This window comes from Fukomys damarensis, unplaced genomic scaffold, assembly GCF_012274545.1.
Source record: "Fukomys damarensis isolate Sample0158 unplaced genomic scaffold, DMR_v1.0_HiC HiC_scaffold_8, whole genome shotgun sequence".
NCBI lineage: Eukaryota > Metazoa > Chordata > Mammalia > Rodentia > Bathyergidae > Fukomys > Fukomys damarensis.
In genome coordinates this window covers 23,244,804-23,258,778 of record NW_022900920.1, presented here as the reverse complement: position 1 = coordinate 23,258,778, position 13,975 = coordinate 23,244,804, and the positions used below count along the sequence as shown (strand labels likewise).

General features: G+C 48.9%; 1 protein-coding gene across 1 annotated transcript in view; it reads right to left on the bottom strand.

Moving 5' to 3' along the window:
• Nrap (nebulin related anchoring protein) overlaps nucleotides 1-13,975 on the bottom strand; it is a 67,619-nt gene that overhangs the window by 1,250 nt on the left and 52,394 nt on the right. The window contains exons 36-41 of the mRNA XM_019209015.1: nucleotides 13,202-13,513; nucleotides 6,959-7,063; nucleotides 6,423-6,521; nucleotides 4,989-5,093; nucleotides 1,809-1,916; nucleotides 477-788 (exon numbers count right to left, since the gene is read on the bottom strand). Of these exons, the coding sequence (XP_019064560.1) occupies nucleotides 477-788; nucleotides 1,809-1,916; nucleotides 4,989-5,093; nucleotides 6,423-6,521; nucleotides 6,959-7,063; nucleotides 13,202-13,513 (1,041 nt within the window). The remainder of the gene's footprint in view (nucleotides 1-476; nucleotides 789-1,808; nucleotides 1,917-4,988; nucleotides 5,094-6,422; nucleotides 6,522-6,958; nucleotides 7,064-13,201; nucleotides 13,514-13,975) is intronic.

Sequence of the window (13,975 nt, the reverse complement as noted above, 5' to 3'; positions counted from 1 at the left end):
ATAGAAGACCTGATGTCACTCACATCTATCTGAGTGGTGGGGGCTGCAGTGGGGTAAGGTGGGGTTAGGGGAATGCTTTGTGCCCTGTGGCCTCAGAGAAGTTATTCCCCTTCGCCGGCTTCATTTTCTTCTCAGAAAAAAAATGTGAAGGCTGGGTTAGGCAACTACTGAGATCCCTCGGGGACTGTTCAGCACAGTGATCAGGGGGGTGGGCTCTCGCACCAAACTAAATGGGGTCTGTATTTCAGATCTACTAAACCTCTCTGGGCCCCGGTTCCTCGTCTGTAAAATGAGGCGGTGGTGGGATCCTGGAGGCTATGGAGCATGATGCTCAGGAAGCGTTTGGCACAGAGCAGAGAAATGGCACAGTGATTGTTGCTGCTATTCCTTCTGGTTCTAAAGTGCCTGGGGTCTTGGCTGCTGTCTCAGCACAGCTCCCCCCAGAAGGGAATGTAAGTTATGCAAAGGTGGCTCACATCACTCTGCAGCTGGTGAGCCTTCTGTGCATGCTTCAAGCTCAGCTGCTCCGGGTCGCTGGTGGGCTGGGGCAGGGGCTGTCTGTAATGCACATCACTGGCCAGCTGCTGGCTCCTCTTGGCCTGGAGGAAGCCAGGTTGATCCGTGTGGCTGTGGAACTGAGACCGGCTCTCGGCAAAGTCCCTCTTGTACTCGTTGTCACTCTGGAGCCTGCCAACGTTGAGGAAATGCTTCATCCTCGGGTCATCACTGACGCTGCGGTAACCAATCTGCAAGCCCCGGTCCCTCAGGAAGGCTTCCTTGTACCGGAACTGCAAGTCAGAGGGGTAGAGGTGACCGCAGGGACCTGCCTCCCCTCCGGGGCCAGCCTCCCTGATGGGGCAGCCCACAGGATTCTCAGCAGGAAGCTCAACCCAATTAGAAGCATGGGATTTGAATTCCATATGCCCAGCTGCATGGTCTTGGCTAGTTATTGAGCCTCCATTTCCCCATCTGGTAACATGGGAGAACAAATCTCCATCCCATGGGATGTTGAGAATTCACTGAGATGGGTGTTGAGCTTCAAGCCTGGCACCAATCTCTGCCCACTCTGATGTTGTTGCTGTAATCAATACTCCACCAGGAAGGCAAATGTGTTCATTCTTCCTTTGATCCTTTGAACCTAGTCTAGTGCTTCTCAAATCATTTATGAAGGACCTGTTTCACCTAGTATTGCTAAATTGCGAATCCATCAAAGACCTACCCCAGCACTTGATAACCTCCAAATTGGCCTTTACCCTGTTCAGTGAGTTGAGCCCACCAATGATGTACTTGGATGTACTTGGATGTCTAGTTGCTAAGAACATTTTTGAGTGCTTGCCCCAGATATCTGTCCTTATCTCACGGTGGATTAGCAAACAATTATTAACAGGTGGACTGCTATCTAGTGTCTAATCAGCAGTGCTCTCTTCTTCAGCAATCCTGGATGCCATGTTCTGAATACCTGCTGTGTGCCAGACACTGCAAATCATTTCTTCAACCCTACATTAGTCCTAGAAGACAGGTATTAGATCACTCTTTCATAGATACAGAAATTTGAGTTCAGATAATTTAAGCAACCTGCCCAGTCAAACAGCCAATTCCTAAGCAGCAGAGCCAAGAGTCAAACTCAGGTCAATATAGGGCAAAGGTCCTAAAAAATGTGCCAGCTTTTTCTTTCCTTTGAAGTACATATTACATTTTGATGTGGATAACGACACTCTTGACATCCTGCTGCCTGCCCTGTGCCTGTCAATGGCTCTGAGAAGAACAGCGTGAAACCTGTCCACAATGGAGAGAGCACGGAGTCTTACATCACTGGCAATCTCCCTGGATGCCCGGGCCGTCTGGAATGGGATGGCGTCCAACCGGAAGTCATAGCCACTAGCTCGGGTCTGCTCCCAAGAGTTTCTGTAGACTTTCTGGATTGGGAAAACAAAAGCATGGGTAAGCAAGGAGTGGCAACCTGGTTTGGGTATGACTGGTTCTCTACACCCAGTGTGTCCCGAAGATGGCAGAGACTATGACCCCCTGTTCAATCTGGGTGCTCCCCATCTCTTGGCCTGGACAGGGCTGGCCATGAGAGGCTGCAGCTCTAATGTCCCTAGCTGACCACGAAGCCTTGCTCGGGTGGGGCTTCTGGTCTGTGGGCCTGGCTCCAGCCTCTCCTTGTTTCTGGATTCTCTCCATGCCTTGGCTTCTGGATGCCAGAACTCAGAACCCCATTTCTCCCCACATGTCGACAGTGGTGCTGTTCCTTGGGTCCTGGCACCGGTGTGTGTGTCAGTCCCAGTAACTCCAGGAGGGCCCTCAGCCTAGCTCTGATGCCACATCCTCCCCATCTCTATGAGGCAGGCCACGTCTTGCACATACTCAGTTGCCTGCTCCAAGGGAAGAGCCTCCACCTGCATTAAATGCATTGCAGAGGACCTGACCAAGTTCCTGACCCATGTCCTTCATCTCGTTCCCTTTCATTCTTTTCCCTTTGTAAGCTGTGTTCAAGCCCCTGAAAGTCTGTAATCATAGCCTCTCAGTCCTCAGGTAGACCCGAGTCACTGAGAGGGGCATCAAAATCTTCTGTGCCTTCATGTAGCTAATTTTTTTCAAGATAAGGGGATTGCTCCATGAAAGGAATCTTCGGGAGATCCCAGTGGAAAGTTGTCCTTTATTCTGCCAGAGAAGCGAGACAGCAGGACAGCCCATCATCAACAAACGACAAAGTGATAGCCCCAGACCGTGTGGGTCACTCACTATTTCTGCAGGCTACAGCAGATCAGGGGGCCCTTAAGAACCTTACTTTTATCACCTGGAAACAGAGGTCAAGGCTGGTGCTCTGTTCCACAGAGGGGTGGAGGACTGAGCACAGGAGGAGGAGCAGAACTTTGAAAAGCAAAGTTCCCTACCCTCTCCCACACGGACCTCCCACGAGAGGGGATCATGGAGCTCCTGGGCCAAGCAAGGTGGGTCTCACCATCTCCGCACTCTGCTGCCATCACCACCTTCACCATCACCTCCAGCTCCAACCCCCAACACCAGAAGCCATGAGCCAAATCCCTACCGTCTTCAGGGCCCCAGAATACAGATCTACTCTTTGCTGGGCATCATCACCTAATGATGGATGACAGCAGAGCCAGATGATTAGCTTTCCAGAGCCACTGCCGAGCTCGGCGTAGGGCTCAAAGACACGTAGGAGAAGAGCATTCAGACAATGACACGACCACTCCTCTAACACTGTGCTTCCCTTTTGCTGGCTCTGCCAAAATCACAGTAGCAAATAGAGTCAAGACCTCTACCACTCCCCGAGGGAGACAGGGAGCCTTGCTGGTAAGAGCCTCCACACCAGAGCAGGGCAATGCCACCGAACTCTGCAAGACCTGCGAGTCCAACATCGCCCCATACAGGTGTCCATTGCACCCTGCTTCCAAGTGTTGGTGCCTGGGGGTCAAGCAGAGAGAGCGACCCCAGACCCCCAGTGCGCGGGCACCCTGGCTCCAGCAGCTCCTCCCTGTGTACTGTTTGCTTGATTGTGATCACTCCCTCCCCCCCAGGTTTTTATTCTGTTGAGGTTTTTGCCTTGCCACTTGGTTCTTTAGATTCCGCAGGCGCTTTGATTTGGAACCCTGGGTGCACCTCTTCTTGATCACAGTGGGCACAGTTTTTTCCGCGTCCTCACACATTAGAGTCATTTGATTTTGAGTTATTTCGGCTGCCTTACACATCTCAGTGGCTTTCTCTGCCCAGGAAGGTCACTCTGCCTCCACAGCCTCCTCACACAGCACTAGATCCGATTGCGTGCGTTCCACACACCCCGAAGAAGTGCTCTTTCAAATGGGGTTTGCGAGTCCTGCACACCCACAGGCTCTGCCGGCTAATTTCAACTCCAGGACTCTGAGGGCCGGCTCCCCGGGGAGAGGGAAGCGGCTTCTGTCCTCCTTAAGCTGGGCCCCGAACGAAGTGGGGTTTTCACTCCAGTCAGTGTCCCCGAGAGTCTCCCCCGCCCCACCCGTGCGCTAATGAGCTGAATGTTGTGCGGGATGAGCAGAGGAGGCCGCCCGCTTCCCCGGATGGAGGTCAGCCTACCAGAGCTACTGTTCTAAAATTATCCCTTGCGCATCCTTCAAAAGCATCCAATGGTCATAACTCATATTTACAATGCACGGGCGCATTCACCGCGTGGGATCCCACAGGGCTTTACAAACGCAACAAACTAACACACGCGCTAACTAGAAGGCACCTCTCCCAACCCCTGCGAGGCGCCGCCTCTGGGGAGAGGGGCAGCAGCTGTCGGTCTGCACGGAGCCCCAGGACACAATGGCCGGGCCAGGGCGGGAAGAATGGCCGGGCTCCGGGAGGCCGCGCGCTGCCCCGGGCCGACACACTCAGCCTGTGTGATTCCGATCTGACAGAGCCTTTTGATTCTGCCGCCTCTCTACCTGTTATCCTGGGATCACAGCTTCACTGGCCGCACGGCTGCCTATTCTGTTACAACCGGGGGCCTCCAACCCCTGCCAACAACAAGCCTGAGTTTAAGAAACAGCGTCTTGGTTAGACATGCAAGGGGCGCACATCCTGGGAACTGGAGTGTTGGAGGGCAGCGTGCTGCACACAAAGAAGCCAGCCACACTTGGACGGACCTACCGGAGTTCAGTACACTCCGGGAGTGGCTGATGAGAGGGGCCTGGGAAATAAACAGAGCAACTGTCTACGCTTGCTGGGTCCTGGGACCCCTCAGCCATCCCAGAATCCGATTTCTAGAGCTAGAAGGAACCTGAGTCAGCTCGGCCCCATTCCCATCTTACAGGTGAACAAACTGAGGCCCAGCAAGGCCAGTGAGAGGCAGTCACATCTGCAGTGCATCAGCTCTCAGTCAGGTGTCCCTTCTTTCCCACATTCTCCTTCCCAGGACTTTTAAAAAGCAAACAAACAAAATCCCCTTTGGACAGACAGCCTTACAAAGGCCAGCACAAATCACACGGACAGAGAGCTTCACTCACGTTGCTCAGATGCAGTGCGTTGCGGCGGGCTCGGGCAAACTCTGGGTGGTCGGGGATCAGGGTGTATCTGTGCAGGGATTCCGCATCTCCCAACCTGTACAGGCGCTGTAAGACAGTTCAGGGTCAAGGGGACACTGCAACTGCTGAAACCACAGGTATAAAGTGGCCGATTCCCCTCCCGCCCTGCCCACCTGATGGCCCCCAGAATGCCCAGGAGCCTGCTGGCCCTTGGAGGGTGTCCTTCTAGAACCTTCGGAGGAGGACAGTTCCTATGTGTCCAGGCTCAAGTGCAGGTGTCTGGTTTTAAACAGAGCCTGTTAAAAATACCAAGATCTGCTCCAAATGGGCCACAAGCCAATACCCTGGTTGGCCTTAGCCATGTGTTTGGTGCAGTCTAAGATGTGCAGCTATCCCAGAGAATCTTTGCAACTGATCACTGCACGTGCTTTTTATTGGTGACAAGATGTAGCCTCAGGCCTCTGTTGTTTAACATCAATAGTAATAGTAATGCACACAGGTAATGAGCCCTCTTCATTTAAAATACCTTAATGAGTGTTCAAAGAATTAGGGTTTTCACAGTTTACCCAGCAAGACGCAATTTAAGCTTCAAGCCTCATGTTGGTTGCTATGTTTAGAGCACGAGTTTAAGATCTGCAAGTAATTTTAGGAAGTGTTTCAGCCTCATCTACTATTAGAGAAGAAAATGTGATAGTCGGATCCATTCCCAAATCCAATTTGAATTTTGCAAACATGAACTGGTCAGTGTAGCACTTGAGCTCTCTGGGAGCATGAGGAAATTCTGTTACTGTGTGTGTGTGTGTGTGTGTGTGTGTGTGTGTGTGTGTGAAAGAGAGAGAGAGAGAGAGAGGGAGATTGAATCCCTTGACAATTTGGGAGGGGGGAATAAGTTAACATTTTATTCCTTGAAATAAACATAGGCAAGAGGAAATTGGGCTAAGTTATACAGAGAGCAAAAGCAGGAAGAAGCTTTGAGTACAGTTATTCTTTTTCGGAGTATATTAAGCTTTTAATTCTACTGCCATTCCATTAGCAATTAAGATATATCTGATATCTGGTAAGGGATCATCAATAATGTTTTCCCATTATTATCATCATGAGTCAAACCATAATAAAGGGCATTTATAGAAGACTTACTGTGATCCCAGGACTTGCTAAAAGCTTTATTTGCCTTTATGTATTTAATCCTCATTTAATTCATTTCATCTTATGAAACAGTTTTTATCATTACCTCCTTATCCCCTACCTCCTTCAAATAGAGGGATGAGGTTAGAAGAGATAAAGCAACTGGCCCAAGGCCTCCAGACACAGTGGCACTTACAGCTGCCCGGAGCCTGTGTTGATCAGCACTGACCACTGAACAGCACTACCCCACATTATGCCACATTATGGGATGAATGAGGAGAAAGCACCCACCTCATTGCAGTGCAGGTAGCTGTTTTTGGCATGAACCAGGTCTGGAGAGTCAACCACCGTGGTGAATTTGATACTGTCTGGCTTTTTACGATATTTGGTCTGAACAGGAAGACAAAGAGTCCCACAGAATACAGTCAAACATCATGCATTTTCCGGATGCAGCTTCGACCCACCTTCTCAGGATTAAGTGTACCACTGATATTACTGGACAAGCCTCTTTTCTTGGTGGGCACCTAGCCATCAAAAGTTGAAAACATCCAAACTTTTCTCTGTGATATGGGACATTTGACAGGTACTTACTTTATTGCAGAAAAACAGGCTCTTCTTATAAAGGAATTTAGTAAAGGGCAGCTTTCAGCATCAATGGGACCCTGCTCAGACCATGTCTGAACAAATTCTGTTATTAAGAAACTGAAGGAGGCAGTGCACTGCCCTCAAGGGTCCCCCTAGGCATCTGCACTCAATGCATAGGTTCTGTGTCCAAAAGGCAACTGCTAGGTGGCCCCGCAGTTCTGGTGGGACCAGGTTCCAGGTACCTCACTGATGAGCTCTCCAGCCTTCTTTGCACTCTCTATCTGCGGAGATCTCAGCGCCAGCCATCCTGTCCCCTTCATGCCCATCAGGTCTGACTTGTAGCAGAACTGCAGGAAGGAAAGCATGGGCCTTTATCAGAAGATAACCTAGGTGGTTTAGGGCATTTCAAGAAAGTCCCTGGCTTATAATAATGCTTCATCGTGACAGTTCAATATCTTCATGGACAGCACATTCTATATGTTATCAAGCCCAACTGCTTGAATATGTGCATTCTACCAGGAATTAAATAATAAAAGTGTGCCTAAGATACAAAAAGTCCCCCAACACCAGTGAGTTAGCAGAGTTTGACTCAGGTGATTACTCCTACAGTCGATCACTCGAAGATGGAGCTGAATAGGTGCTCAAATTCAAGCATCTGCCAGGATGGTTTTGTCTCATTCTGTAAGTGTGGCGATTGCCTGCCTCCCTCCGCAGAAAGAGTCTGCACACCATTCCATTTGCTTTGAGTTCTGCATCAAACTTTCTGTGACCTGGAGCAAGTCACTACCAAAATATGACTCAGTTTCTCTCTGAGACACCTGAAGGTCATAATAACCCTTCTGTTCTTCTGAGAACACCTGAGAGCCAACTGGAGTTTTATTCTTGCAGTAATGACAATAGAAGGGGCAGGAATCAAGTACAGCAAGACTTTAAAAACTGCAACAAATCTGGATGCTACAGGCTAATGAGGAGTAAGCCATTTTAGTCTTTTCAAGCCTTAGTTTATCTCCTCCTCACATTTTGACTTATTCTCATTTGCTTATATTGTATATATATATATATATATATATATATATATATATATATATGGACTAGGCCTTCTCCTCTATTTTAAAGGCTAAGAAATATTACAGCATCCTTCCTGGGAGGAAACACTGAAAAGTGTTATGATACAATATGATACAATGGGTCTGATCAGGGGTCCCCTAAAACATCCAATCTTATTATGATTCCTTGATCTGCCCACCATTGCCTACAACAAGACAGTCCCCTGAACACCTTTCTTCTTCTCTTTATGGAAATTAGGCATTTTAAAGGTGGGGGGAGCCCCTCTCTAAGGTAGTTTAAAATTTGGATCTAAACGAAGTTGATGGCATTTCTCTAATTTAGATATAACCTTGGCTGTAACGCAAACTATCACTCCGGAAATCAGGCTCTCGGCCTTTTTAGTTTGCTTTCATTTCAGAATTCACAGCATTCCTCACAGCTGGCCTCAAAGACGGTCCGTTTCTGATCTACTGTCTGCTGGTTAATGCCCCTGTGCAAATTCCACTCTGCTTTCCAACTGGTGAAGGGAGACATCACTCAGGCTTGGGAGCAGGTTTCAAAACCCCATGTCAGTAAGATTGCTTTTTACATCGCGATCTTTCAGTCTACACCGGCAAAGCTTTTGCCTTCTACTCTGATAAAGAACAAAGAAAATTGGATAAATTTCTAAGTTGGAGAGAATAATCCTACAGGGCCTCTTCACAGCTAGGCCTTGCTCCTTTCATAAGCAAGATGAAGTGGGGAGCGCTCTTTCAACTCGCCTTTTGTTGAGCTGAACAGTACGATCGCAGGTAAGTCAGAAAGCAAGATGCAGGTTCCCCAAAGATCTGACTGCGCCTCAGACTCTCTTATAAATGGATTGTCTATTGATATCTCAGCTCCCAGCCCAGCTTTGACTATTCATGCAGATCCTAAAAACAACACACCTGCCCCAGACTTCATGATAAAAGAGGGGAGAGGGAGAAGAGGGGAGCAGCCAGGAGTCAGCTATCCAAAGATGGTTTTGAAGAATGATTCTAAGGTAATCATACACATTCCCAAACTTCCCAGATGAATCTGGCTTCCCCAAATGGCACCTCGCCCTTTTCCTTACACATGTTGAGTCTGGGAGCCATCTGCAGATTTACACACAGGATTTCTGAGAAACCCTCTGCCTGAGCCCTGTGTTGCAAATAGACCAGCTACAGCCTTGAGTCCCTGAGTTCTAGTGAACACATGAATGATGGAAGCAGCTACAGCCAGGAGGTTCCTAGAAGAAGGCATGTATTTGTCATATTAAGAAGGAACACTGTCAGCTGGGCATGGTGGCATATGCCTGTAATCCTAGCCTTCAAGAGGCTGATGCAGGATTTTCACTGCAAGTTTAAGGCCAGCTACACAATGAGTTCAAGGCCAGCCTGAACTGCACAGTGAGACCCTATCTCAAAAAATCAAAACAAAAATACCACCAAAAACATTGTCATTACTACACTGTGCACAGTGGAGCTTGCTTTAGACCACTATCTCATTTTGCAAAAGCAAGTTCCTATTTTCATCTACAGAATGAGGCTGGTGTTCAAAGGATGTTCAGAGTCTCAGGAAAGCCAGGGGCTGTGTACTCTGAGTAAATCACACTGGCCATGATGAAGGCTGCAGACTCAGGAGCCAGAGCACCTGTTTATAATCCAGCCCCAAACAGACGGATCTAGAAGATGAGAGACCAGAACCAGAAGACCCTCTTCACCTCTTACTGTCTGCATGCTTTTGAGTAAGGCATGTCCTTGCCCTCTTGTGGCTTAAGCCAGGTTACATAGGTTATTGGTGCCTTGTTGCTCCATCTATAAAAGTATGAGTAGTACTGGTACCTATCTAGATATTAAATGAAACCACAAAATATTTAGACTAACACCAAGCCCAGAGTAAAGGTTCCACACATTCTTGCAATTGTTATTAATGTCATTGTTCGTTCTGGTGGAAAGATAAAGCTGGGTGAGACTCGTGCATCTACCTGAGGTCACTCACCTGTATAGGTCTGGCCATGGGCTCCTCAGGACTGCCTATGGCCCCAGTGTGAGTGCATGGAAGGAATAAGGAAAAGCAGGGTTGGAAACAAGGAGGCAGGGAAACTGGCACATGTCCGCGAGGGACTTCATCACCTGTGCCAGCTGTGACAGGTGAGCTCCTGAGGAGAGCAGGCTGTGACTATGACCTTAAGGAGCTCAGCCCCACTAGAGAGCATCTGGCCCAGCTCTTTCTGGCTTGGATGAGAAAGGGAAGGAGTAGCAGCTCAACTGAGCAGACCCTTCCCAGATGCCGAGGCAAGTGAACTCTCCGTGAACATTTGTTTCTTTCTCTATGCAATATGCCCATGTAAAATTAAACTCTTGTTCAGGACCATAATAAAGATGAAATCTCGGAAGCAGCTAGAAATTTTCAAGGTCTGCTCTTCATAATCTCTTGGAACTCAGACCTCCAAGTTAACCAGGATGTAGTCTGAAAATGCATGTAAGGTGGTCATAGTGTCACACGCCTGTAATCCCAGCTACTCGGAGGCTGAGGCAGGAGGCGATGACAGTCTGGGCAGCTTAGGGAGGATCCATCTCAACATTTAAAAATCAATCAATCAATAAGTAAATAAATAAGAAGGGCCAGTGATTTAGCTCAATGGTAGAGCTCTTGCCTACCATGCAGAAGGCCTGAGTTCAATCCTCAGTACTGCAAAATAATTTCTTAGCCTTCAAAAATTAAAAGAGGTCCTGTTTTTCAAATGTCAGCACAAGACAAATTATCATTTCTCCTTTTGGATTTATGTTCTCTCTCTTAAAACAGCATTAAAATTTCTCTCCTTTTCAGAAATAACAGATACATAAATAATACCCTCAGGTACCTTCAGATGTTTTTTTCTTTTTCCCTCTCAGTAAGATAAAAATCTGACATTATTTTGATCCTTCCATTTAAACATTTTTTCTAGGTGCAGTGGTATATCCTGTAGTCTGTAATAACAGCTACTTGGGAGGGCAGGGTGGGTGCATCACAAGTTTAAATACTGCCTGAGCAACTTAGAGAGACTACTCCAAATTTAATAACGACAACAACAACAACAAAAGGAAGAAGAGGAAGAGGAAGAAAAAGAAGAGGAAGAGGAAGAGGGAGAAGGAAAAGGAGAAGCAGCAGCAGCAGCAGCAGCCAGGGATAAAGCTTATAGCTCCCTGGGGTCACTCCTCAGTACTGAAAAATCAATGTTTCTTTTTCCCCCTTAGATCCCAAAAGCTGAGATCATACATCAGCTCAAACCTTTGTCTTCCTGAGGCAGAGCCAGGTCCTAGACAGTGAAGTGGCCCCTTGAGGACACCCGGCCAGGAAGGGACAAAGCTGAGCTCTTACCGCCACCCCCAGGCTCCTGGCTCAGCCCCCCTGTACCTCTCCCAGGTGGCCCCAGTGTCTTCCTCAAGAGTCTATCCTGTCTCAGAAGTGTTTTTTTTTTCTTCCCCAAAAATGGGCCGTGACAAGTGTGTCCCTGGGTGGGCCCTGACGAGTCACGCTTTTAGGGTTTGGGTGGCCTTCAAGTAGGACAAGGACTCTGAGAGGAACTGGAGCTGGCACTGCGGTAAGTCCCCTCTGCGGGCCCTGATGAGCTCCACCTACTGCACACGCTTCCTGAAGGTGAATGACATGATGTCGCAGCACGCCAAATTGTAATTAAGGATTACATTAATAAATAACAACCTATCTCGTGTTCATAGTACCTCACCTCCTTCAACATATACCTGAGAGCAGACACTGCCCTGAAGGCTCCCGGGACTGGGAGCACAGGTGGAGGGATACATTCGGACTCAGCTTGTACTCAGTCGGACCTCTGTGGCCCAGCCAAGGTGTGAAGTGCTCCATGCACGCAGACCAGTTCTCAGCTGAGAACCATATTCTTCTCCACCAGGGTGAATTTTGTCCCCTAGGGACATTTAACAATATTTGGAAACATTTTTGGTCTATTCCATGGTACCTAAGTATCCTGCAGTGCACGGGGCAGGCTGCCACAACAAAAGAGTATCTGCCTACGATGTCATGGGGTCAAAGTGAAGAAAGGGCTGATGTGCCAACAGGTCCCAGGTTACCTTCTAAAACCAGAGCGCCTTCCTTCTGGGGTGGCTGTGGGCAGGGACCCATGGCACTGTCCTACCACTCTGCACGACCCCCACAAACACTGGTGGTAAGCATGTGACCACTTACCACGCCCCAAGGCATCGTTACCATGGCTTGGCCGGGCTTCCTGAAGACAAGGACTTTCCTGAGCTCACAGGGCAGGGGTGGAGCAGCTGAGACGTGCAGCTCAGAGTCTGACCCCATCGCTATGACAGAGGAGGGGCTGCTAGCACCCCTCACCTGCTCTGGGAAGCACCTCCCCTCTCTGAGTCTCAGGGTGCACATGGCTACCTCCAGGAGCAGTGCGATGCCCCTGCTCTGAGCTCCTTCCAAAGAAGCAAGAGAGTTCAGAGCATGGGTTCTGGAACCAACCCCGACTCAGCATCTTCCTCCCTTGTGGCCTAGACTACAAGTAGCAACTGTCCACACCTCAGAGCTGTGGCAAAGACAAGAGCAACAGGAAGCACTTAGTAAATGTCGGCCATGGTGGCCACCGCTCTCCTTCCTGTCCCCAGTCTTGCCCTGTTCTCTGTGACTCTGAAAGACCCCCGTTTACCCACTCACTTATATTTCTCCAACCTCTAATATGCCAGGGCTGTGTGTGGTCAGCCCTTGGCCTTTGAACCTGCTGTTCTGTTTGCCTGTAACTTTCTATTCCCCCACCTTGGGTTTTTGTTAAAACATTGCCTTTCCAGTGAGAACTACCCTTATCCTCTATCCTTCATTATTTTGGGGGTTATTTTGGAGCCAGGTCACTATGTAGTTCAAGCTGGCCTTGAACTCATTAAGGAGCCCCAGGCTGGCCTCAAACTGCCAAGGACCTTCCTGCCTCAGCCTTCTAAGTAATGGTATTACAAGTGTGCACCACTATATTCAGCTAGTGCCCTATTTTAAACTGAACATGTGTACACACACACACACACACTCTCTCTCTCTCTCTCTTTCTCTCTCTCCCTCTCTCTCGCTCTCTCTCACACACCCTCCCACCATGCCTCCCTGCTCCATTTGTCCCCATGGCATGAATCACAATGAGACATACTACATTTTCCTTATCCATCGTGGTCTATCTCCTTCTAGGATAATGGAAGTTTCAGCGTACAGCAAAGTTTTTACTCTTTCGTCAACTGCTATCATCTCAGGATCTAGCTTAGTGCCTGGAACACAGTAGGTACTCAACAAATATTGCTTAAATAAAGGATTCCAACCCAGATGACAGAGGCCAGGCAGGTCATTGTTTGGTCCAGGGAGGGTCCACAAGGCCAAGGAAGAGACATGGAGGGAAGGAAAGCAGGCTGGTTTGCATGCTCCAAGCCCCTTACCTCACTTTGGAGGGCGTGGGCTTTCTTGACCCAGGTCATCTTCAGGTCCTCAGGCAATGCTGTGAACTCATGGCACCGGGTCCGGTAGTCACAGTCACTGGCCAGGGCCTGGGCCTTCCTGGCATGGACCAAGTGTAGCATGTCCATGGGCAGATGGCACTGGGCTTGGTTGCTGGCTGCCTCGCTCTTGTACTGATGCTCGCTTTGCAGCTGGCCCATGCGCCGGCAGTGCTGTAGTCGGGGGTCGTCGTCTACACTCCGGAACCCGATGAGCCTCCCTCGCTCCTTCACGAAGTCATGTCTATAGAGAAACTGGGAGGGAGGAGCAGCTGTCAGTGCCCGCATGCGGCCTGCTCATGGTATCTCTGCGCATTTCCACTACAGACCCTAGAAAAATCGCCTCTTCTCACACCGGCGGGTAAGGCTTCGAAGACCACAGTAATGGGGCTGGTCAGAGAGCCCCTACCTCCCTGGGGATGAATAATTAAAACATCACTCCATTCTTCCTATCTAATTAAAACCAGATCCTCAGGACCAACGTCACTCCCCTTGCACATCCTGTAGCCAGAAGGAATTTATCAAAAAGGCTAAAAGAGAAATTTGTGCTTCAGCCATTCACACTTGGCAAACATTAAACCCAAAAGGACCAGGGATTTAGCTCAGTGGTTCTGCTGCCTGCCTCACAAGTGCAAGGACCCAGGTTCAATCCCCAGTACCAAAAAAAATAGGATCCACATATTTGAAGTCCTCCTTGCCTGTGACTTGTTTGCGGGG